The 26,343-nt window shown below is 37.0% G+C and overlaps 1 protein-coding gene across 2 annotated transcripts in view; it reads left to right on the top strand.

The window, feature by feature from the left end:
• Br140 (bromodomain-containing protein 140) overlaps positions 1-26,343 on the top strand; it is a 416,387-nt gene that overhangs the window by 212,807 nt on the left and 177,237 nt on the right. For both annotated transcript variants that reach the window (XM_090413932.1, XM_090413852.1), the window contains exon 10: positions 12,837-13,025. In XM_090413932.1, coding sequence (XP_090270058.1) covers positions 12,837-13,025 — 189 coding nt within the window. The remainder of the gene's footprint in view (positions 1-12,836; positions 13,026-26,343) is intronic.

Raw genomic sequence — 26,343 nt, 5'->3', positions numbered from 1 at the left:
CATTTATTTGCAAAACCTTCCTGTCCATTGGTTACAATGTCAAAAAAAAATCTACAAATTATCTGTCCCTTCCACCCTCCCTAACATCCGTCTCAACACACGAGGATGGTCTGAAATGTTCTGTCTTGACCATAAATGGCAACACTATTGGCACAATTTTTTTTTTTCTAAGTTGGTACATCTGTCATAAGAATTTATGTGAACTTTCTCATCATCTCCCTTCTCAACAATATGGTCCCTTCCACCCTCCCTAACATCCGTCTCAACACACGAGGGTGGTCTGAAATGTTCTCAGCCTTGACCATAAATGGCAACACTATTGGCACAATTTTTTTTCTTCTAAGTTGGTACATCTATCATAAGAATTTATGTGAAATTGGAAGTCATTCTATATCAAGTAGTTTGGAAGGCCCCCCCCCCCCACTTGGTTAGACTATAATATTTTTAGTTTAATCCTTTATCCAAGTGTAAGCGAACAAAGTTTGCACCTAAAGTATGTTCAGGACTGAAGCAACTCGTGGTAAAGGTGGACCAAGCTCTCATTGCTCCTTGTCTCGGTATCTCCCATAATGCAAAGCACATCACCTTGCAGGCATGTATAATGCTTTGCATTAAGGAAAAGGCCACTATCCAGACTGATTTCGACCTTTATTGAGGTCTCGTCAGTGGCAGCCAGACCCAGAAGTGGTGATACTAAATTGGCAAGGAGTAGGAGGATGTAACAATGACCTCAGTCTCTTTGTCAGCAGAAGCAATGGAGAAGTCATATTTACCTATACGAGTTGCTGAAAGGTGTACCACCTTATTATTAAATTACTCTGGATTTAGAGAAAGATGTTGGAAGTTTTTTCCTACTTGTTAGACTATAATAAATTTAGTAGTGGCCCTTCCCTTAATGCATAGCATTATACATGTCTGCAAGGAGATGTGCTTTGCATTATGGGAGATACTGAGACAAGGAGCAATGAGAGCTTGGTGTACCTTTACCACGAGTTGCCTCAGTCCTGAAGATACTTCAGGTGCAAACTTTGTTTGCTTACACTTGGATAAAGGATTAAACTAAATTTATTATAGTCTAACAAAGTGGGAAAAAAATTTCTAACATCTTTCTTTAAATCCAGAGTAATTTAATAATAAAGTGGTACATCATTTGGCAACTCGTATAGGTAAATATGACTTCTCAATTGCTTCTGCCTTAGTATCACCACTTTTGGGTCTGGCTCCCACTGATGAGACATCAATAAAAGTCGAAACCGTTTGGAAGCTTGGGTGATGAATGGCAATGCTGTAGCCCATGAAGTTTTAACCGAGGCTTGCCTGTTGCTGTCACCCAGGTGACAATGAATGGGAATGCTGTCGCCCATGAAGTTAACTGAGGCATGGCTATTGCTGTTACCCCTCAGATGAGATATGAGCAAATGAGCGGCTCTGCTCGGTGGTGAGGTGAGCCTACCGTGATGTAGAGCCAACCGGTTCTGAGAGTTCTTCTCAGTGGCCTGTTACTGATGGGAACAACACTGAGTTTTTGGAGTTTAACCTGTACTTGAACATTCAATAAAGGTTCAAAACCAGTCTGCGTAGTGGCCTTTCCCTTAATGCATAGCATTATATATGTCTGCAAGGAGATGTGCTTTGCATTATAGGAGATACTGAGACAAGAAGTGATAGTGCTTGGTCCACCTTTACCACGAGTTGCCTCAGTCCTGAAGATACTTCAGGCGCAAACTTTGTTTGCTTACACTTGGATAAAGGATTAACTAAATTTATTATATCATGTAGTTAGTTTTATACAGCTGTCTGAAGCAAAAGTGTTGTCTGTATCCCTTGAAATGGATAAATTTGAGTGTCGTGCAGTTATAAAAGTCTTTGTAAAAGAAGGTTTAATGGCAAAAGAAATTCATTCGAAGTTCATAAAAGTTTATGGGCTCTCTTCCCCTTTGTTTTCGACAATTAAGAAATGGGCTGCCGAGTTTAAACGTCGCCATACCAGCCTTGAAGATGATCCACATGAAGGACATACAAAAAGGACAACACCAGAAATCATTGATCAGGTGCACTATATGGTATTGGATAACTGGTGAGTTAAAGTGCTTGAAATTGCTACGACTATAGGCATTTCCAAAGAATGTGTAGGATATATTTTTCATGAATTGCAAATGAAAAAGCTTTGTGCAAGATGGGTGCCATGCAGATCAAAAACACACTCACATGAAAATCTCTGAACGGTGCTTGAAGCGTTTTAACAAGTTAAAAACTGAGTTTGTGCTTCGATTTATTACTATGGATGAGACGTGGATTCACCATTACACACCAGAATCCAAACAGCAGTCAAAACAATGGACAGAAGCCTGTTGTTCAGTGCCAAAGAAGGCAAGGTTATGGCATTGTATTTATTAATTATCTTGAAAAGGGTAAAACATTAACTGGGGAATATTATTTCGATCTTTTAACCAGACTAGATGGAAAATTTCATGAGAAAAGACCCAGTTTGCAGAAGAAAAAAATCATCTTTCATCAGGACAATGCACCTGCACACAAAGGTGTTTTGGTAGTGGGAAATTAAGGGATCTGCACTATGAATTGTTGGAACATCCACCCTATTCCCTAGATTTGGCTCCCTCTGACTTCTATCTCTTCCCAAAACTAAAACTCTTTCTCTCTGGTTAGCGTTTTTCTTCGGATTGCAAGAAGTGATTGCAGTTGTAGAGGGATATTTTGCAGGTCTTACTGAGAACCACTACATGAATGGAATAATGGTGCTGGAGTATAGCTGGAATAAATGTATTAGTCTTAAGGGAGATTATGTTGAAAAATAAAAATAATTTTGAAATTATAAATTTGTTTTTATATTGTTAGGCCAAGAACTTTTCAGACTACCCTCGTAAAGGCTACAGTAATGCCATTATTATAGTCTTTATGTTGATTAATTAATAAATCAGCGTGTTGTCTGTTGGGGAAGTGATTTGGATAAATGTTTGTAGCTGGAGTTGTCTGTGCTGTTAACTATTAGACAAAGGCATGGGAAAATATTAGGTTTGTGAATTTTAGGGAATCTATATATTCAAGGTGGTTGACACATTGATGGCTAACCTTTAAGAATCATTTCTATTAGATTACAGACTGGGATTGCTCATTTTTCTGTTGTGAATCATAATGACAGTTGTATTTCTCTTATCAGCTATGGTTATAATAATTTTTGCTGCATAACATTTTTAGTTATACAGCAAAAATTGTTTCTTTAGGTGGAAGGTTTGGATTTTGCCATTCAAAGGAATGCTATTAGCCACTGTAGGTAATAAACAGCAAACATACAACTCATGATAGAAGAGAAAGGAACGATTTTCCCCCTTCCCCTTATCCAGAAGCACTAGTAATATGACTAATAAGGTGTTGTCGAATGTAGTGGAAGTGAAGTTACAGAACCAGGGAAACTAGAGTTATTTAGGGGGGGGGGTAGATTTGCAGATTTTAGGGAGACAGAGTGTGTGAATATGTGTAATATGCCCAAGCGAGTAGGAGAGGCCACGAATCAGAATGGGATAGTTAGTATAAGGCATCAAAATTCGGCTTCTTCACTTCATGTATACAAATGCCAGAAGTATTAGGAACAAGAGGGAAGACGTTTTGGCCTTGGTTTTCACTTCCAGACCACAGGTTATTGGCATTAGTGAAACATGGCTGATAACAGATGACACAGCTAGTGGGATTGAATGTGAGGGGTATGGTGTGTTCAGGAGTGACAGGGAGAATAAAATGGGGGGGGGGGGGGGCAGAGTGTTAGTGATGATAGCTGATGAGCTACAGCCAACAAGAAGAATAGAAGTTGAACTGCAAGATAGAGAAAACAGCACATTTGAGGCTATTTGGTGTGAGATTGAAATTAGCAGAACTAAATATACAGTTGGGTGCTGCTATAGACCAGGTGATGGAATAGATGGTGGAGATAGTATGCAGAAGCAAATAGAAGAAATGAGTGGAAGGAGGGTAATTATTATGAGAGATTTCAACTATGGTTGCATTGATGGAGTGAGGAGAGGATACATGGGAGAAAGGAATTGGATTTTATGTGGTTATTAAGAGATAACTATCTGCGACGCATGTAATGGAAAATACTAGGGGTCAGAGAGTGCTTGACCTAGTAATTGCATCTGAGGATTTGACTGTAACGAATATGACCACGTTGTCACCAATTGGTTGAGTGATCATAGGGTCTTGACTTGGGAGGTGGCTAAAGGTGTGGATTTTACAATTCAGACAGGGTACATGTTGAATTATTGGGCTGGTAAGTATGACAAGCTTAGGAGATTGGTTGGTTCAGTGCCATGGCATGCACAACTGCAAGGGCTAGAAGTTGATAGTGCATGGGAGGCAAAGTGTTTGATGAAGCAATGGCTGACTGTATACCTAGAGTCCGAATAATAAATCAAGTAGGGGTTAAATGGATGAAAAAAAGAAACAACTATGGAGGGAATTTAAGGAGAAAGGTGAGCTACAGGCACATGAACGGTATAAAGTGCAGGCCAGAAGGGTAACGAGTGTAGTAAGAAAAGCAAAAAAGGATTATGAAAGAACATTGGCCATGCAGGCTAAAGAGAATCCTAAACAGCTTTTTTGATATGTTGCAAGTAAAAGAAAAAATGTATATGGCAGAATGATTTTAAAGAATGCCGATGGTAGGGAGGTAACTGAATCAGCAGATATAGTTGAATTACTGAGCAAGCACTATGCAAGAATATATCTTCCAGGTAGTGACATTGCAGAAATGAATGAACCAATAGATTATACGGGAATTGTGGTGAATGAAGTGGAGGTGAGTAGTCTATTGCAAAACCTCAATGTCAATACATCTGTGGGATTGGATGGTATACCAGCTTGTGTTGTACGTGAAGCGGCTAAAGAATTGTCAGTACTCTTGACCATTTTGTTTAATTTGAGTCTCGGGTCTGGGTTAGTCCCGAGGGGATGGAAAGAGGGGAAAATAGTTCCACTGCATAAAGGAGGTCCCAAGACTGCTGTTGTAAATTACCGACCGATTAGCATATCAGGAATTGTTGTCAAGGTCTTGGAGAAATTAGTCAAGAGAAGGATACAGGACTGGATAGATGAAAATGGGATAATCTATGGGGTACAACATAGTTTTGTGAAGGGTAGATCATGCCTCAGTAACTTGCTCACGTTTTATAACACAGTGACGGCTGAAAACTGGATAAGGGTAATGGGTTTACAGTGATTCTACTGGACCTTGCCAAGGCCTTTGATAGGATACTACATGTTACTCTAATCAGTAAACTGGAGCAAATGGGGATGGATAGGAGGATAGTTGATGGAGAGATACCAGAGAGTGGTTTATTCAGGAGTGGAGTCCAAAAGATCGCTTGTGACTAGTGGTGTGCCGCATGGTTTTGTTCTTGGACCATTACTTTTCAATTTGTTCATTAATGATATAGGAAAGGATCTGAGAGGGAGTGTTAACTTGTTTGCTGATGATGCAAAGTTGGGTAGAGCAATTGTGAGTGCACAAGATGTCAAAATTTTGCAGGATGATTTGGATAGTTTGGAGGACTCGACTAGGGAAAATGGATGTCAATTTAATGTGGCAAAGTGTAAGGTTATGCATTTTGGAGTGAAAAGATTAGCAGCAGTATATCATATTGGTGGAACTGTACTCCAGGAGATTGATGAGGCCAGGGTTTTGGGAGTGTTGGTGGAAAGGGAGTTGAAGTTTAGGGGGGGCACATTGTAAAAGTGGCCAAAACAGCTCATCAAATCACTTGGTTGCTGAAAAATACTTTAACAAGCAGAGACAAACAAGTTATTGTACCTCTATATCGAGCCTTGATAAGACCCCATCTAGACTACTGTGCCCAGATATGGGTGCCAGGGTTTCTTCTTGATGGGGAGGAGGTGTAGAGGATCCAGAGACGAGTGACCAAGATGATAGCAGGTCTGTGGAATGAACCTTATGAGAACAGGTTGAAGATTTGTGGGTTGCAGAAATTGGTTGATAGGCAGAAAAGGGGTGATATGATTGAGACATTCAAATTACTGAAGGGTTTCTATAGGATTAATCCAGAAGATATTTTTGAGAATAGGACTGGTGGTGGGAGGACTAGGGGCCATACATGGAAGCTGGGTAAGAGTGTGGTTAGCAGGGGTGTTAGAACTAGGTTTTTTACTTGGAGAGTGGTGAATGAGCGGAATAAGCTGCCAGAGTCTGTTGTGGGTGCTGTGACCGTGAATGAGTTCAAGGCGAGGTATGATAGATACTGTGTGAATGTCGAATAGTTGCTCTTGACATGATGTTAGGGCCTCCATCGATGAGTCTGTCGACTCCTTGGAGTTGCCCGAGATAATAATAATAATAATAAATGGTTCATTATCTTTTCTGTTTATTGAAAACCTACAGATGTAGGAAGGATATACTTAACAATCACAATACCACCACCCAGCTCAACAGTATAGTATTATCCTCAAAACAATTACACACAGAGCCAATGCTGTTTTTAAAAATGACACTTCCTTTGAACCTGAGGCTCATGTATCTTTGCAACAGTTTTTTAGCTAATGGGTATAAGTCTTATATTGATTGATTTATTGATTGTACCTAGTTTAGCTTACTTTGGATAGACTGGTAGATCTTTTTAACATCTGCTTTGAAGAATGTAAAAAACTTCCCTTTATACTAATATATCTCCTAAAAGAAACTTTGGAACTCCTACAGATGCGCTTCTTCCTGACATGATAGTTTATTCAGATTTACAACAAACTCTGGTTATTTTACATAGCAGGGAAACCATACAAAGAGACTGAGGTCATTGTTACATCCTCCTACTCCTTGCCAATCTCTTTATTGAACATTTAATTTGTATATCAGTAATGTAGGGAAAGATTTAAGAGAGATATTCAGTTGTTTGCTGATAATGCAAAACTGAGGAGAGCAATATGATAAAGGTAATGTAGATATTCTGCATGATGATTTAAATAAATTGATATCATGGGCCAAGGATATTGATGGCCAATTTAATGTTGCTAAATGTAAGGTTATGCACTTCAGATTGAAAGTTACATACTGTGTATCACATTGATTGTATGGATTGCCTGAAATTGCAAAATTTGGTAACATTATTCAAATGATTACTTGGGCGTTGAAAAACACGTTAACAATTAAAGTAAATTAAATATAATTTAATTTACTTTGTAGTCAATCCACTATGTGGTCAATGCGATTTTTATTTGGCCAAATGTCAAGGAATATGTTAAAAATGTCTTTAATGCACCTCAGCAACCAATACATGAGGATCTAGTTCACCATTGAAAAGGAAAACAACAACTCTCTGTCCTTGCTTGAAATTTTTGCTACTTGGCTTCCAGATATCTGAGCTTTCTCTTTGCCCCGGTGATTGACTTTTTAGCCTAGATATTGTGTCCTTATTCACAAATGTTCCTTTAGATGAAACACTTAACTTCTTTAAGCAGGACTTTCTGGCAGATATTGTCAGCATATTTGACTATGTCGTTTGTCTGGCTGTTTCACATGCTAAAATAAACTTGATTAACAAACTGAGGATACATCAAAGGATAGTCTTCTTTCTCCCATATTAGCTAACTACTTCATGGAACAAGTTGAACAGTGAATACTGAATAGCATCCTTCCTAAATCATTCTTATGGTACAGATATGTAGATGATTTCTTTAATTTACATGAAAACACAAGGAATAAGTACTGTATATTATCGCGTATAATGCGAAACATTTACGGTAAAAAATGCTACTTAAAGTTAGGAGTTCGCATTATATGCAGATCCTAAAAAATATAACATCTTATTAGACTTGCACACACAATATATACTACCTAATGCCTATGCAACCAAATCTACTTGACCCACTCGCATTCGGCAACCGAGCGTGCATTGTATCTGCGCATAAAGCTACTTACATTACTGGCTTTATGTGCAGATACGATGCGTGCTCGGTCGCCAAATGATAGAACACAGTTAGGTATATCGGTTTAACCATAGTTCATTTTAAATATTATTCATTAAACAAACCTAGCCTTAAAATGAGCCAACAGAAACGATTATAAACGGAAATAAAACTGCATGTGAGAATTACAGAGGTATTTCCCTACTGAGTGTTCCTGGCAAGATCTATGCAAGTATACTTGAGAAATGGTTGAGAAGAATTGTGGAAGAAAAGCTTGGTGAAGAACAAGCTGGATTCAGGCCAAATAGAGGCTGTCAGGATCAGATCTTCACTTTACGACAAATAGTCGAGAGAGCATGGGAATATAACAAAGATCTGTATTTAAGTTTTGTCGATTTGGAAAAGGCATATGACAAGGTGCCAAGAGAGAAGCTATTCAATACACTGCAGTTATATGGTGTCAATGGGGCATTATATCAAGCAATACTTAGTCTGTATTTGAGTTGTAAGTCAGCAGTTAGAATTGAAGGAAGTACAGGAAGATGGTTTAATGTTAAATCTGGTGTGAGACAAGGATGTACATTATCCCCTCTGTTATTCATTATCTATATGGATCACATTATGAAGGAATGTGGTATTAAACCTGATATCAAAATTGGAGATGTTAATGTCAGCTCTTTGCTTTATGTGGATGATGTTATACTTCTAAATAAATCCGCTACAAGTCTGCAAGATTCTCTGACTAAATTGAATAGCTGTTGTAATAGATATGGTATGAAGGTCAGCAATGAAAAGACAAAGACAATGAAAATAGGCAGAATCATTGAAAATGTCAACTGTGTTGTGAATGGAGAACCTGTGGAACAAGTAAAACATTTCAACTACTTAGGCACGATTTTTACTGAAAATGGTAAATTAAATATAGAAATAGACAACAGAATCAGAAAAGCTGGTATGGTGGGAAGTCAATTGAATAAATTCATATGGAATAAGAAAGAAATTAGTCGGAACACTAAATTAGCTGTATACAAGACAGTGTTCAAACCAGTTTTAACTTATGGATCTAAGAGCTGGGTCAGAAGTAAAACACTTGACCAAAGACTAGAGACCGCAGATATGAGAGTCCTGAGAAAGATTAGAGGCGTGAACAGATGGCATCAATGGCAATATCATATTATAAATGAGGATATTAGGAAAGAACTTGACATTGTCAGCATCCAGGAATGCGTTAGCAGAGCTAATCTCAGGTGGTATGGTCACTTAAATAGAATGGGAGAGGAAAGATTGACAAAACAAGTGTTCTCTGCCAGGTCTGCAGGAAAACGACCCAGAGGAAGACCAAGATATAGGTGGATTGATACGGTACAAAGTGCCTTAGATGATAGAAATATAAGATCTGATAATGTTGGAGTCTTGACAAGTAACAGACTGATTTGGAGGAAAATTGTAGATAGGAAGTTAGTAATGATGTAATTTTTTCATGTAGTACTGTCATATCCTGTACATCCCTTGTGGGTACATGGCAGGAATTTGATGATGATGATCAGTGGCAAAGGTATAATTGAAGAAACATCGAATTAATTATTCATTAACCATATTAAAAAACCTTTTTTAATGATGTGTGATTAGAATAAGACTTTCACATCTTAGATTGTGAGAGGCAATTATTCTGATTTAAGTTTAATGGTGAAGGCCTCAGCACTTTCTTTAAACAAAAATTCAAACAAAATTTATAGTGACACGGATGAAGCAAGCATGTTTCAGACCATAGGATATTGCGGTCTGCATCTATTTGATGTTGTACTAAATCATATTTCTCAGATTTCCTGGTGCTAATGTAATATTCTCTTTTCCAGTGAACTTCCAGTTTGTCTGAAGTAAGAACAATGACACTCACAAGGAACTTGGTGACTGTCATTGTAAGTGTTTATCTTTGGAAGATGGAAACCATGATAACTGAAAAACATGAGACTTCAAGTGTGAAATAGAGGCTAATAGGGCTATATATGTAATTGACTACTATATATCTCCTGGATTATAATCCAGGGGATATACAGGAGGATGTAGATAACATGCGAATTAGCATGATGTGTTGTTATGTGCCATCCAGTCATTTTTGACTCTTTTATTTTGTCCATCCAACCCTTTTGTGGTCTTCCTCTCATTCCCTCAATCTTCCCCAACATAACTGTCTTTTCCAATGATTCATCGGCTCACTTAGTATGTTCAAAGTACGTGTAACATGTATGTCAACTTCTGTTTAGTGGTCATCCTCCAAGGAGCATTCTATCTTTATACTTTCTGAAATCTTCTTGTTGGTCATTTTTGCAGTCTATAGGATTCTTAATAGTCTCCTCCACACAATAATTCAAATGAACCAATTTGCTTTCTGTCTTTCTTCTTAATAATCCAGCTTTCACATCCATACATCACTATGGGAAATACCATAGGTAATCTAACTTTCATGGTCTTACTCACACCTCTATGTTGAATCTTAGATGCTTTTGCAAAGCCTAGCAGTATTACTGAGTAGCCATTTTCCTTATCCAACTCCATTGTCATCTGATTATAAAAAGTAAGCAAATCACAAAGACAAGACCTACCCTTCACAAAACCATATTGTTCCTTATAGAGTATCATATTCCTATCCATTCAGTCCTGAATTATTTGTTTCGCCAATTTCTCTAATACCTTAACCACCACTCCTTCAGCCAAAAATAATAATAAGAAAAAATTATAGTGGTGGAATTATCAGCTCCTCAGGCCAAACTTTTTAATTTAAGCCTCATTAGTGGGAAGTGCCTCTGGAGTGGAAAGAGGGGAAAATAGTCCCATTGCATGATGAGTACAGGTTGATTAATTATTATAGGAGATTTCAACTATGGGGACATAAATATATTGGAAAGTGAAATGGTCATGTGCAAGGAAAGCTGCTGAGAGATAATTACCTGAGCCAGTGCAATGTAATGGAGGGGACATGAGGTTTGAGAGTGCTGTATCTGATCATTTGCAATAAAGAACTTAACACTAACCAATCTGATACAGATGTGACATTGAATGATAGGAGAATAGAGATTGAAGAAATGGAGATGCTTAAAATATTGCAGAACTTCATTGCAAGCACAGCCATGGAATTTGATGACATATCAGCCCATGTATTATGAGAATGTGCAAAGGAATTATCATCTCCTCTGAACAGGCTCTTTAATTTAGTCCTCAGTAGTGAGAAGGTGCCCATGGAGTGGAAAGAGAGCAAAATAGTCCCATTGCATAAAGGAGGCTCCAAGATAGAAGAAGCAAATTATAGACCAGTCAGCTTCTCAGGAGTGGTGGTTAAGGTATTCAAGAAATTGGGAAAAGACAGAATTCAGGACTGGGTGGATAAGAATATGATACTCTATGAAGGACAACATGGTTTTGTGAAGATAGGTCTTGTCTTTGTAATTTGCTTACTTTTTATAATCAAGTGACAATGGAGTTGGATTAGGGAAATTGCTGCTCATTGATATTGCTAGACTTTGCAAAAGCATTTCACAAGATTCCACATAGAACTCTAGTGTATAAATTGGAGCAAATTGGATATTAATCTGGTGATTTGGATTATAGGGTGGAAGAGTGGTTTATGGAGGTTTATGAAAAATCATTCATTATTTTCAACTGAATGCTGTAGATATTAATATCTACAGCATTCAGAATTATGTATACAGACAAGCTTAATTTTTTAAAATCTGCTTTTCATACAGACATTCAACAGAAACTGCATCACAAATCATCTACATCTCGAATAGAATTTTGAGACGTTTCAGAATCAAAGCATCTTAACTTAAGAAAAGCTGATTGCTGACTTATTTTGATTTTTTAGTACAAATTATTCCTGTGAATCCCTCATCTTTGAAATTTATCAAATCAAAGCACTGTGCACCTCACAAATCAATAACCTAAAGAGCTGCATACTGGCCTAACAAACTACAAGTTAGGCTAAATAATCCTGACACTAACCCACAAATTCAATAATTCATTTGCTATTTAATTTACATATTTTTAAAAAAAAATTGTTCAGTTATTTTAAAAAATAGTATGCATCTATACTAAATAAATGTATGTGAAATATATAATAAACACTTTTTGAAATTTTGAAAGCATTTGTTAAAATCCCCCCCCCCCCCCCCCACACACAAAATCACGACTCTTGAGTCTTCATTATTCTTGTATGTGCGATTTGAAATTTGATACCGCCTTGATCTAGACCATCCAGGGTCTACTGCATTCCTTGCTCTTACAAACTATTCTACTTTGGTAGATATTAACTGGTCTTCCTGTTTGGGCAAATAGGATGAACATTTAATATCTGCCTAAAAGAACATAGGAAGATGTCCATTATTTACACTACATTTTTTCTTGAGTAGCAAATCATGGCATAAATATGGATGACTGGATTTTAGTGGGAACAAATTTCCCTCCTATACTGGAACACATTCCTATAATCTTCCTCAACATTACAGCATATGGCAATTAACCAAGTTACCAACAATGCACCCATAGAAAGTACTAGTTAGGAGTATAGGATTCCACCATTAACACTCAGTCTGTTTGCAAAAGCTAGCGTGTTTTTGCATGCATGGACCCAGTGTTTTTCTTTGTGTCCATGAAAATGTCTTGGTGAATAAGTTGAAATATTGGTGTAATAACTGAATAAATTTAGCTAATATTTATTATATCCAGCTGTTTTTCTGCTAAACATCAACACAAGTGATAATCATTGTCTAAGCATCCATACTAGATAACAAGTTTTTGTGCATTTGCTATTGGTAGAGTGTGTTTGATTTTCTAAATTAGAAATCAGCATTTATTTTGAATTTAATTTTTGTAGTTTGAATTAAATTTTTACGATATTGAATGTTGTTTTCATTTAGGTACCTGATTATCTGGACTACATAGATCAGCCCATGGACTTTTCTACCATTAGAAAAAAAGTAAATGGTCACTGTTACAATTCTTTAGATGCCTTTGAATCAGATTTTAATCTGATGATCAAAAATTGTATTACATATAATGCAAAAGATACAGTTTTTTATCGAGCTGCTGTTAAGATGCGAGATCAGGTTAGTTTTTTAATTACAAAAATTACAAAAAACTCTCCTAAATCTTGGTTGGTGAGGTGAAATATTCTTGCATTAGTGATGATAGTAATCTTTTGTTTTATTTCTTTTCAATATTGGAAATTCATAAAAAATGATTGTGCATTTTATTTTTCATAATTAAATTTACTTTTTAAGTTTATAAGTTTTTAAAATTTATAAATTTTGGACTATTATTCAATATCTTGGTTTTTATTTTCTCCCATTTCTTCCACCATACACTATGAATGATATTTTCAGAGTGAAGTTGGATAATAGTTATTATATTGCATGACAAAGTCACTGAATGTAATGAAAACATTTTGGGAAGCTTTTGGATCGGGTAAAGAATAACTTTTCTGCCCACTTGTCGAACATGTCTGAGAGTCCGATTGTTATTTGCATGCATGTGTGGGGGAATAGGAAAGGATTCTATGATCCTTCCTACCCACCACCGCGCACACACACACACACATGCACACAAACAACAATTGGACTCTCAGACCTGTTTGACAGGTGGGCAGAAAAGTTATTCTTTATCCGATCCAAAAGCTTCCTGAAATGTTTTCATTACATTCAATGACTTTGCCATGCAATATAATAACTACCATCCAACTTCACTCTGGAGCTGCATGTATTTTCCATGTGTACAGGCAAAATATTTCTCATTGAACTCTTAATTCAATGAGAATTAATTTTTAAATTCAGTGAGACAGTTTATGAAAATTGTCAAGCAGAGATATTATATGGGAGTGTGTAAGCTGTAAACTTCTCTCCCAAAATCTTCCCAATCTAGTGAACCTCATCAAGTTTCATCTTCAGTGACTTTCATCTTCACTTTGCTAATTTTACTCTGGTTATTTTCATTTTACGTACTTGTCTGTTTAATTATTCCATGCTGAACCACAATTTAGCATCTCTTTTTTGATCTTTGACAAAAAATCTCTGTCCTGAAGTGAACTTAGTATCTTCTCTTTATGACCTTTGGCTAAAATTTTCTCTCTTATTCTGTCATGTTAATTTGTTGTAGTAATTGTGTCTGTTGTGCTCCTTATGCTTTAAGTCATCCTGAAATTGATTTTCTCCAATCAACTTCTGTTGATAGCAGAATGATATTGTCAATAAAGTTTGTAGCTCTAATCTTCTTTTTCTAACTGTGCTAGTTCAGCAGGTAGAGATGTTATAGAATACAAGGCAATCCTGACCTCTGTGCAAAATATGCTCGTCACTTCTTTCTCAGAGATAATCGTGCTAAGTGTACCACATTCTTCAAGATACTTTACAGTACTATCTTCTTTCATTGAGCAGTACTGCACAGCTACTAACTGCTCTTGATCTTGTGTTGTCTAGCATTCTAAGGATGTCAAATGAAATGAAACATGGCATTTGTGTGCTTTGATTCCTTGTTCAGATAAAAACAAACAAACAAACAAACAAAAAAAAAAAAACATGTTCAAATAGTAGTCATGCTGCTAACCAAATTACCAAAGCTGCTAAAACTTATATCCACTATTGTTCATATCTTTCATCAGGATTGTTCATCATATGTTTACCTATATTAAACACAATTCTACAAGAATAGAAGTTAGTTCATTATTAAACTGCTAATATTTCACTGGATTTTTTTTTTTCCCAGTTAAATATCATTGAACATATTCAGTATGTTCTTATTCAATTATTAGCTTATCATCTCTGCCACCATTTTTTATATAATAACAATAGGCCAGTCAGTTTGCCTTTCACAGTTGTAAAGAATTTTTATATAAATTATATTAAATAGAACCACAAGATATTTTTGGATAATGCATATGAACAAGCAAATTTCAAAGCAAGATGAGAATAGATCACATCCATACTATTAACCAAGTAATAGATAAAGTAAATGAATATCATCTTCCTGTATTTTTAGTTTCTGTAAAAAATTTTTTTACAGAAACTAAAATATATAATTATAAATATCATCATCATCATCATCATCAAATTCCTGCCATGTACCCTCAAGGGGTGTACAGGGTATGACAGTACTACATGAAAAATTTACATCATTACTAACTTCCTATCTACAATTTTCCTCCAAATCAATCTGTTACTTGTCAAGACTCCAACATTATCAGATCTTATATTTCTATCGTCTAACGCACTTTGTAGCGTATCAATCCACCTATATCTTGGTCTTCCTCTGGGTCGTTTTCCTGCCAACCTGGCAGAGAACACTTGTTTTGCTAATCTTTCCTCTCCCATTCTATTTAAGTGACCATACCACCTGAGATTAGCTCTGCTAATGCTGCTCTGCTAATTGGGGTGCTTAAGGGTCAAAGCTGTATAACTGAGAGGAGACCTCCACATAGCCTTTAAAGGAATGCGGAGAACCGACCAGGGCTTCTGACCTAATGTCCAATCCTCACCTTCTCGTGGTGCACCCTGTTGGGTATCTACTTTGATACTGAACGAACGAGGATGGGCTGGCAATTTGGGATTTAGCCGACCAAATTGTATTCTTATTGGTTAAACCAAAATAAAAAAAAATAAAAAATTATAAATATAACATAACTAAAACAAAATATGACAAATTCAGATCACATCAGATTGAACTAAAATTAACAGATAATCCTGTTGAAATTGTGGTTGACTGTATTTGTATAGTTTTAAGGACAAATAAAATAAAGAAATAAACAGCAGAATTCTATAAGGCAGTAAAGTGTTTTGGTTATATAAATCTTCTAGATCAGGGATTCTCAACCTATGGTACGTGTACCACGGGTGGTACGAAAACAGATTTGCTTACTGGTACATCTAATATCTTGAATTAAATATAGTGGTATGCCACTGGAAAAGGTTGAGAACCCGTGTTCTAGATGATTCATCTGTATGTTTAAATGGCACAGCCATGGTTACTGAACTTAGCTATTTGCAGCACTTTTTTTAGCCAGTGGCTATAAATAAAAATAGATAAAATACTGCATGCCTCCTCTGCCCTTCATACAATCAACATACATGATTACAAAAAAGTTATTTCCATCCCTTATATTCAAGTCAAGGTACATAGGAAAAGATAGCTGAAGTTCTCTGCATAATGTCTAATCTCATACCACTTTCAAACCAAACTTTCTACTAGAAACCCTCACCAATTTTTCTGTGGATGAGCTTTGCCCTCTGGCTCATCCTGGAGTTGATCACATTCCTATCTGCAAACTTAGACAGTTGTAGATCTGCTGATATCTACCTTGAACAACAAAAACTACACCTGCAATCATCTATATGACCAGTCCAAACTACAAGTGGCTATTTCTTCACACAGGATGAAATAGAAGAAACTTTGCTGCATCGAAGTTGCTGTATGTCTGAGAGAGTGTTTTTACAAACAGCATTGGCTTATGAAGCAAACTAAATAAACATAAATAAACTAACTAAACATTAATCTGTTCAGACAACAGTGCTCTAACTACTGAAGTTAACCATATCCTTAACACCTTAACCAATGGCTTCAACCCCCCAAAAATCAGGAAATATTAAAACCAGTTAATCACAACCCTCCCCCTTCATAACAGAGATTATGTTAAATCTATCACCATTTCTTATATCCGGGGTATGTCTGAAAAGCTAACAAAAATCCTAAAAAAATATGACCTAATTACCTGTTACAAACCAAATAAGAAATTGGCATCCCTTATTTGCTCCACCAAAGACCAGCCACTTCCCCTAGACCTGCCTGGAGTATACTAGGTCCCTTGCAGTTGTAAACTGTCCTACTATGGCCAAACAGGCAGGATAGCTAATATCAGGATATGATATCTGAACACAGAGACTACATCCGGTTTCAGCAATACAACTACTGAGGACTTGCGGACCATGCACTAGATACCCATCACAGAATACGCTGGAAGAAAGCCACTTTACTACACTGCAGCAAATATAAGCATGAAAGATTATTTCTGGAATCAGCCTCAGCTTTAAAAAACTTCCCAAATCTCAACAAATTTGAGTGCTCGAGACTGCCCCAAATTTGGGAAGCTTGCATCCTTAGAAAATCAGCCCACCAGCCAAGACAACCCAATTTAGCCTGCTAGGGGACACATTTAAGACTCTAGGGCCAACACCAGTTGCCTTCTTCAGCCTCATTTGCTTGTTGTTATGCCTGTATGCACATATCAAATTTTTATTTTCCCAGATGGCAATGTAACATTGCCAAAATATTCGAAGGTATTGATTAAAGTTTTTTAATTCATATTTTAGTATACTTTGTCATTTCCTGAAAAATTTAAAGTCATAAATAAACATGACTGCAATAATTTCCCAAAGATCTGGGAGATAGTTATTCTAACGCCGCATTATCCAGCCCTTTCTGAAAATGACTTTGTTTTTATTTGTACCATAGTGGATGCTATTTATAACATCAGTTGCTTTCAATTACAATTTGAATTGTTTCTACAATTATCTAATTGAGTGCTATGTGTCTGCCACTTGTAATTTTGCTCTCTGGATAATTGTCATCATTCCTGATATGTTCCCTCAAAGGATGGGATACAGGACACTATTATGACAGTACTACACAAAAAGGTTACATCATTACTAACATCTTGTTGACAATTTTCCTCCAAATTAATCTGTTATGACTCCATTATCAGATCTTATATTTTGGTCATAGAAGGCACTGCTACTATTATTAGTTCCACCTAGATCTTCTTGGCTTTTTTTTTGGGGGGGGGAGAGGAGACAGGATATTATGATGATACTACATGAAAAGGTTACACACACACCATTGCTGACTTCCTATCAATAATTTTCCTCCAAATTAATCTGTTATCTCTTAGGACTCCAATATTATAAAATCTTATATATTAGCGATCTAAAGCACTTCTTATATCAATCCACCTATATCTTAGTATTCGGTCTTTTTCCTGCCATCCTGGCAAACAGCACTTTCACTCTGTTAATCTTTCTTATAACTCTCATCTCATGTCTGTGATCTGTATTCTTTTATCAAGAGTTTTATTTCTAACCCAGCTCTCTGATCCATAAATTAAAATTGGTTCGAACATTGTTTAGCATATAGCTAGTTCAGAGTTTTGACAAATTTCTCTTTTATTCCATATAAATTTATCCATTTGACTATCTGCCATATCAGCTTTGCTAATTCTGTTGTCTGTTTCATTATTTAATTTTTCATCTTCAATAAAAATATACCATAATAGCAGAAATATTACACTTGTTTAAGTTCTCCATTCAAGATGCACTTGATGTTTCGATATTTCTACCTTTTCGATATTGCTGTTTTGTATACCAAATTTTTTGTTAGAGCATTTAATGAATTTAGTGTTAGGGAATTCTGCAGACTTATACTAGATCATCATCATATTCCTGACATGTATACTCTAGGGGTGTACAGGATATGATAGTACTACATGAAAAACTTACATCAATACTAACTTCCTATCTAAAATTTTCTTCCAAATCAATCTATTATCCATTAAGACTCCAATATTATCAGTTCTTACATTTCCATCTTCTAAGTCACTTTTTGCTGTATCAGTCCACCTATACCTTATTCTTCCTCTGGGTTTTTTCCTGCCAACCTGGCAGAGAACACTTGTTTTGCTAATCTTTCCTCACCCATTCTGTTTTAAGTGACCATACCACCTGAGATTAGCTCTGCTAACGCACTCGTGAATGCTGATAATGTCAAGTTCTTTCCTAATATCCTCGTTTTTAATATGATATTGCCATTGATGCCATCTGTTCATGTCCCTAATCCTTCTCAAGACTCATATCTGCAGTCACTAGTCTTTGGTCAAGTGTTTTACTTCTGATCAGCTCTCAGATCCATAAGTTAAAATTGGTTTGAACACTGTCTTGTATACGGCTAATTTAGTGTTTCTCTCTTATTCCATACGAATTTATTCAGTTGATTTCCTACCTTACCAGCTTTGTTGATTCTGTTGTCTATTTCCATATTTAATTTACCATCTTCACTAAATATCATGCCTAAGTAGCTGAAATGTTTCACTTATTCTGTAGGTTCTCCGTTCAAAATGCAGTTGATATTTTCAATGCTGCTTCATTGTCTTTGTTTTCATTGTCGTTATCTTGTTATTGCTGACCTTCATACCATATCTATTACAACAGTTATTCAATTTAGTCAGGGAATCTTGCAGACTTGTAGTGGATTTATTTAGAAGTATAACATTGTCTGTATAAAGCTAAGAGCTGGCATTAACATCTCCAATTTTGATATCATGTTTAATACCTCTTTCTTTCATAACATGATCCATATAGATAATGAATAACAGAGGGGATAATGTATATCCTTGTCTAACACCAGATTTAACATTAAACCATCTTCCTGTATTTCCTTCAATTCTAATTGCTGACTTACAACTCAAATCAAGACTAAGTAATACTTGATATAATGCCCAATTGATACATACAGCTGTAACGTTTTGAATAGCTTTTCTCTTGGCTCCTTTTCATATACCTTTTCCAGATGTACAAAACTTAAATACAGATCTCTGTTATATTCCACACAATTTCTCAGCTATTTGTTGTAAAGTGAAACTGATCCTGACAACCTCTATTTGGCTTTAATCCAGCTTGTTCTTCACCAGGCTTCCCTTACACAATCCTTTTCAACCGTTTCTCAAGTATACTTGTATAAATCTTACCAATAACACTCAATAAGGAAATACCTCTGTAATTCCGACATTTAGTTTTATTTCCATTTTTATATATGGGTACTATGAGAGCTCTACTCTAATCATCTGGAATTCGTCCCTCTGTCCAGGTCTTCTGAGCTATGCAGTGCAGCTACTGTAAGACCTTCATACATGAGCATTTCTGGTTGAATATCATCTACTCCATCTGCTTTTCCACATTTCAGGCTTTTGATGGCTTTTTTTACTTCAAGTATGGATATGTATTCCTGATTGCATATCTGTTGAGTGTTTTTTACCACTGTGCTGTCATCACTGGTTGTTTCTTTTAGCAATTTTTCGAAGTAATTACTCCATATATCAAGGATATCTTTTTCTCCAGTTTTCATGTCACCTTTATCATCTCTAAATCCTTTTACAGCACTCTTTCCTCCATTTCTAAGCTTCTTCAACAACCTCCAGAATATTTTGTCACCTTCTTCATATTTATTTTCTATGTTCTTGCCAAAGTCTTCCCATGACTTTTGTTTAGCTAGTTTTACACAGTGTTTAGCTTTCTTGCATTTGTCTCTGTATTCTCTAACAGCACAAGCTGACTTATTTGCCAGAAACTACTGATATTCTTTCTTCTTTTCCTTCACTGCCTCTTTAACTTCCTGTGTCCACCATGGAGTTCTGATTTTTCTATCCTTGCAGACAACCTCACCACATGCCTCCCTGGCTGAATCAGTCAGGGTTTTCTTCAAGGTTTGCCACTGAATCTCCACGGTTTGGTTCCTGTTCTCAAACTCTTTCATTTTGTCATTAATAGCTTTTGTGTATTTTAGCTGACACTTCACATCTGAGAGATGGTCAACTCTTATTCGCTTCAAAACTTTCTTACATGTTCTTCTTTTCGATATGAAATGCAATTTTATCATTCCCAAGATTAAATGGTGATCACTTCCAATTTCAAATCCTCTGTACACTCTAGTGTCCTTCATCAGTGGGAAAACATCGTTATTAGCAATAGCATAGTCAAAGAGACTTTTCTTATTCCTTGCCTCTTCTCTCCATCTGAATTTGTGTGTATTTTTATGTTGGAACATTGTGTTAGTAATAATCTATTTAGATTCCCAACTTTTCCCTTTTAATTTGTCAGTTACGTTCTCTAAAGCCTCAAAGAATTCTTCCACTTCTATCTTAGTTGAGGCTTCTGTGGTACTAGAGGCACAAATATGTCTCATTGTCCAGTTCCCCTTTGTGATATTTTCCCACATCACTCTACTCGCTATTGCCTGCCATTCAAGGAGATTAGCATTGTATTTAATGTTGAATACTATAGCTACTCCTTCTTTTACTTGATTGCCATTGCCTGAATATAACATTTTGTATTTTTTGCTCAGAAAGATCTCGCCAGTTTTTGTCCTTTTTTGTTTCAGTCACCCTTGTCATGTCAATCTGATACTTATTCAATTCCTCAACTAGCTCCATTTCTTTGCCATTCTGGCTTCTTATGTTGATAGGGTCGATCTTGAACTCTGGTGATGTTGAGTTGGTGTGTGTTTCAGGATTTGTTCCAGTAACTGACTTTTCGCTCTTTGCTATGGTTCCCTGGCTAAGACAAAAGGGGCCTTGTTAATCGGACCTTGCTCCAGCCAGCATGAAATTCTGTCATGCTGTACCATTATTTTATATTATGTAAGCCAATAATAACAATTTGATCAGCTGAATCCCAAATTGCCAGCCCATCCTCGTTTGTTCAGTATCCAGGTAGATACTAACAGGGTTCATAACGAGAAGGTGAAAATTGGATGATTGGAAGAATTGTTTATGTGGGGATGTTGACCTTGATGCCAACCTGGAATATTTTCCTAACATTTATTTCCAATATTAGTGAAGGCAGGATATCTAACTGCTCTATATCTGACTACGTCCTGAATCCTCTGCATTACTTTAAGTGCCTGAAATATGGTGTGCCCAAAGTGCCTGTCATGACTCAGTATTTTTTCTACATTCAGTATTTTGTCTATCTTATGAGATTTATAGCCATTGGCCAAGAAGGTGTGATGTAAGTGTGTGAGTTCAGCGATGAGAGCAATGTCATTGGAACAAATTGCTCTAACTCTGTGGATTAGTGTTTCTAGGATACCATATTGTTGAGATGGATGATGGTGTGATTGTTTGTGTGAATATCTCCCTGTATCTGTGGGTTTTCTATAAACCAAGAATGATAAGGAACCGTCTGGAAGATGTCTGATTAGTGTATCCAGGAAGGGCAGGCACTTCTTAGCTTCCAGTTCCATTGTAAAGTGGATTTTTGGATTTCACGGAGATGATATTGTAATCAAGACATGACAATACGGTAAGTGGTAATTGAAATTAGTGTGACAACTGCACAGGTTGGCCTTCCTAAAAAGGTGCCGAGACACCAATTTAATACTGAACTATGTCAAAATTAAGAACAAGGTTCACTCGGCTGAAGCCCGGTGCATTTACAAATGAGCAAGTTTAGCCAAATTACGAGAACAGATGAATGCTATTTGTCTGGAGCTATCTAAAATAAATTCACCCATCAACACGCTATATAACAAACTAATTAATATAAAAAGTCAAATGGCTATTTTTTCTGGTGAAGCTAATTAAATTAAGAGGATAAAAATCCCTTATTATTTTACAGCCAGTATGTGAAACTCCGAGATCGAAAACTAAGATCTAAGAGTTTCATGCCAAAGAACTATCGGCGAATCCAAGCGTAAGTGAACACTTGGTAATACAACACCAAGGCAACTCAAAGCAAAGGTGGAGCAAGCTCCCACACTCTCCTTGATATTTTCTCATAATGTAAAACACAGCTCCTAGGAGATGTAATACTGCCGTACGTTATGAGCAGAGGTCACTACCCAGACCAGTTTCAGCCTTTTTTGAGATCTCATTAGTGAGAAGGTAGACCTGGATGATATCAAAGTTTAAGTGAAAAGAACTTACATACCCTCACTATACGTTTAAGTGAAAAGAACTTACATACCTTCACTATACGAATGCCAGATTATATAACCAAGTGTTCACTTACGCTTGAATTTGCTGATAGTTCTTTGGCATGAAACTCTTAGATCGTAGTTTTCGATCTCAGAGTTTAGCATACTGGCTCTAAAATAATAAGGGATTTTTATCCCCTTAATTTAATTAACTTTGCCAGAAAAAATAGCCATTTCTCTTTTTATCTTAGTTATAATATATGGGCACATCTTTCTGGCATTCGTATAGTGAAGATATCTAAGTTCTTTTCACTTAAACTTTGATATCATCCAGGTCTACCTTCTCACTGATGAGATCTCAAAAAAGGTTGAAACTGGTCTGGACAGTGACCTCTCCTCATAATGTAGGGCAGTATTACATCTCCTAGGAGCTGTGTTTTACATTATGAGAAAATATCAAGGATAGTGTGGGAGCTTGCTCCACCTTTGCTTTGAGTTGCCTTGGTGTTGTATTACCAGGTGTTCACTTACACTTGGATTTGCCGATTGTTCTTTGGCATGAAACTCTTAGATCGTAGTTTTCGATCTCAGAGTTTCACATACTGGATGTAAAATAATAAGGGATTTTTATCCCCTTAATTTAAAGCTATAAATACATACATATATATATATATATATACACACACACACATTTATTTAAATATATATATATATATTTAAAGCTTAAAACCAGGTCTATAAACACCATGTACAGATCCACTTGGATCTGCACATGGTGTTTATAGACCTGGAAAAGGCATACGACAGAGTGGCCAGACAGGAGGTATGGAGGTGTATGAAGAAGAAGAGGGTGTCAGAGAAGTACGTGAGGTTGGTGAAGGAGATGTATGAAGGAACAGAAACTCAGGTCAGGTCTAGTGTTGGCATGACAGAAGGCTTCCCTATTGTCGTAGGGCTACACCAAGGGTCAGCTCTGAGCCCTACCTCTTTGTCCTGGTCATGGATGTACTAGTGGAGGATGTCAAGAAGGAGGCACTATGGAGCATGCTGTTTGCCGATGACATTGTTCTATGCGAATCATCCCGAGAGAAGCTTGAAAATACCCTGGAAGAGTGGAGAAAGGCATTGGAGGAGAGCGGCATGAGAATTAACCAGGTGAAGACTGAATATATGTCAACGGGGAGTGACGAGGATATCGTCATACGACTCCAGGGGAAAGGCTAATTTCAGGGAAGAAATTCAAGTACCTTGGGTCGGTTGTCGAGAGGAATGTGACCTGGATGAGGAAATACAGCACCAAATAACATGCGGTTGGATGAATTGGAGGAAGATGAGCGGGTCCTGTGCGACAAGAGAGTGAGTTGTAAGAGGAAAGGAAAGCTCTATAAGATGGTGGTGAGGCCGGCGATGCTCCATGGTGCAGAGACGTGGCCTATAACCAAGGCACAGGAGAGGAAGATGGAGGTAGCGGAGATGCGGATGTTGAGATGGATGAGTGGTGTGACAAAGAAGGACAGGATAAGGAATGACATCAGAGGGACAGTTAAGGTGGGACCAATTGGCAAGAAGATACAAGAAAGTAGGCTGAGGTGGTTTGGACATTTTGAGAGGAAGGGTGAGGAGTATGTTGGTAAATGAGTGGAGTATATGGAGTTGGAGGGAAGGAGGAAAAGAGGCAGGTTCAAGCTCAGGTGGAGGGATAAGATGACAGAGGATCTTAGGGAGAAAGGATGGAGTCCGAAGGATGTTCTGGACCGGAGAACTTGGAAGAGGAAGGTTTAAGATTGGTGTGCCGACCCCGTTTAACATAGGATAAGGCAGAGTGAAAGAAGAAGAAGAATTTAAACTAATTAATGTTGAGAGGAAGGGTGAGGAGTATGTTGGTAAATGAGTGGAGTATATGGAGTTGGAGGGAAGGAGGAAAAGAGGCAGGTTCAAGCTCAGGTGGAGGGATAAGATGACAGAGGATCTTAGGGAGAAAGGATGGAGTCTGAAGGATGCTCTGGACCGGAGAACTTGGAAGAGGAAGGTTTAAGATTGGTGTGCCGACCCCGTTTAACATAGGATAAGGCAGAGTGAAAGAAGAAGAAGAATTTAAACTAATTAATATTTTAAACCTGGAACTGTGGGATATCCTGGACAGCATCTCTGATGCAACAGCCATAAAAGAATTTGTCAAAGTTAAAAACTGGCACCAGAGAAAATTTGAAATTCTCCAACACAGTGCTATACAATGATTTAAGTCAGGGGATGCAATCTTACTGTTACTCCAAGCAAGTTCCAAAAGCCCAAATAATACCATTGAATGGAGAATATGCAACCTGCCTCCACCAACAGCCAATAACATTCGTTTAAATGTGGCCAACATTCTAAGTCTCCCCAAAATAATATCCCACATAAAGAAAACATTGCTCTAAAAGAGCTACACAATGATAACCACATTATCATAACCAAAGCAGACAAAGGGAACACAGCTGTTATGGATTCAACAGAATATGAAAGCAAAATGCACACACTTCTTTAAGATCAGCTAACATACCAAATTATGGATCAGGATCCCACCAACTCACAAAAGAATAAGGTGTGCAAATTATTGAACAAAGTCGCTTCCTGGCCTAAAGAAACAGTTAACGAACTCGAGCCCTTCCACATTAAAACATCAGGATATACGGAGCACCAAAAATTCATATTACACCCTTATGCCATATTGTGGATAGTATAAACAGTCCCACATATAAACCTGCTAGACATTTAGCCAATCTGCTAGCCACTTGCCCAAACAATTCTCCACCTAAAAAGTATTTTAGAAAACCATATCTTATAAAGTTCAGACATAATGGTGAGTTTTGATATCACCTCACTATTCACAAATTTACCATTAATTGAAACCCTTGATTTACTAAAGTCACAATTTCCCCATGATATATATCAACTATTTAAATTCACAGTACACGCAGGTTATTTTACATGGAAAGGAAAAATATACAAACAATTAGATGGGACAGCAATGCCCCCTCCCCCCCTCCCCAGCAACCAACTTTCACATCGAACACTTGGAAAAGCTGGCTATCAATACAGCTATGATTAAACCAAGGCTTTGGCTGTGCTATGTTGATGATGTGCTTGTTATTTGGCAACATGGCCTAGACACATTGGATATCTTCTTCATCATCATCATCACCATCATCAAATTCCTGCCATGTACCCTCAAGGGGTGTACAGGATATGACAGTACTACATGAAAAATTTACATCATTACTAACTTCCTATCTACAATTTTCCTCCAAATCAGTCTGTTGCTTGTCAAGACTCCAACATTATCAGATCTTATATTTCTATCGTCTAAGGCACTTTGTACCGTATCAATCCACCTATATCTTGGTCTTCCTCTGGGTCGTTTTCCTGCCAACCTGGCAGAGAACACTTGTTTTGCTAATCTTTCCTCTCCCATTCTATTTAAGTGACCATACCACCTGAGATTAGCTCTGCTAACGCATTCCTGGATGCTGACAATGTCAAGTTCTTTCCTAATATCCTCATTTTTAATATGATATTGCCATTGATGCCATCTGTTCACACCTCTAATCTTTCTCAGGACTCTCATATCTGCGGTCTCTAGTCTTTGGTCAAGTGTTTTACTTCTGACCCAGCTCTCAGATCCATAAGTTAAAACTGGTTTGAACACTGTCTTGTATACAG

The sequence above is a fragment of the Typopeltis vanoorti genome, chromosome 1 (assembly GCF_054136105.1).
Source record: "Typopeltis vanoorti isolate ZY-2024b chromosome 1, IOZ_Tvanoo_1.0, whole genome shotgun sequence".
Taxonomy (NCBI): Eukaryota; Metazoa; Arthropoda; class Arachnida; order Uropygi; family Thelyphonidae; genus Typopeltis; species Typopeltis vanoorti.
The sequence above is the reverse complement of the archived record's forward strand: the minus strand, read 5'-3'. Positions and strand labels throughout refer to the sequence as shown.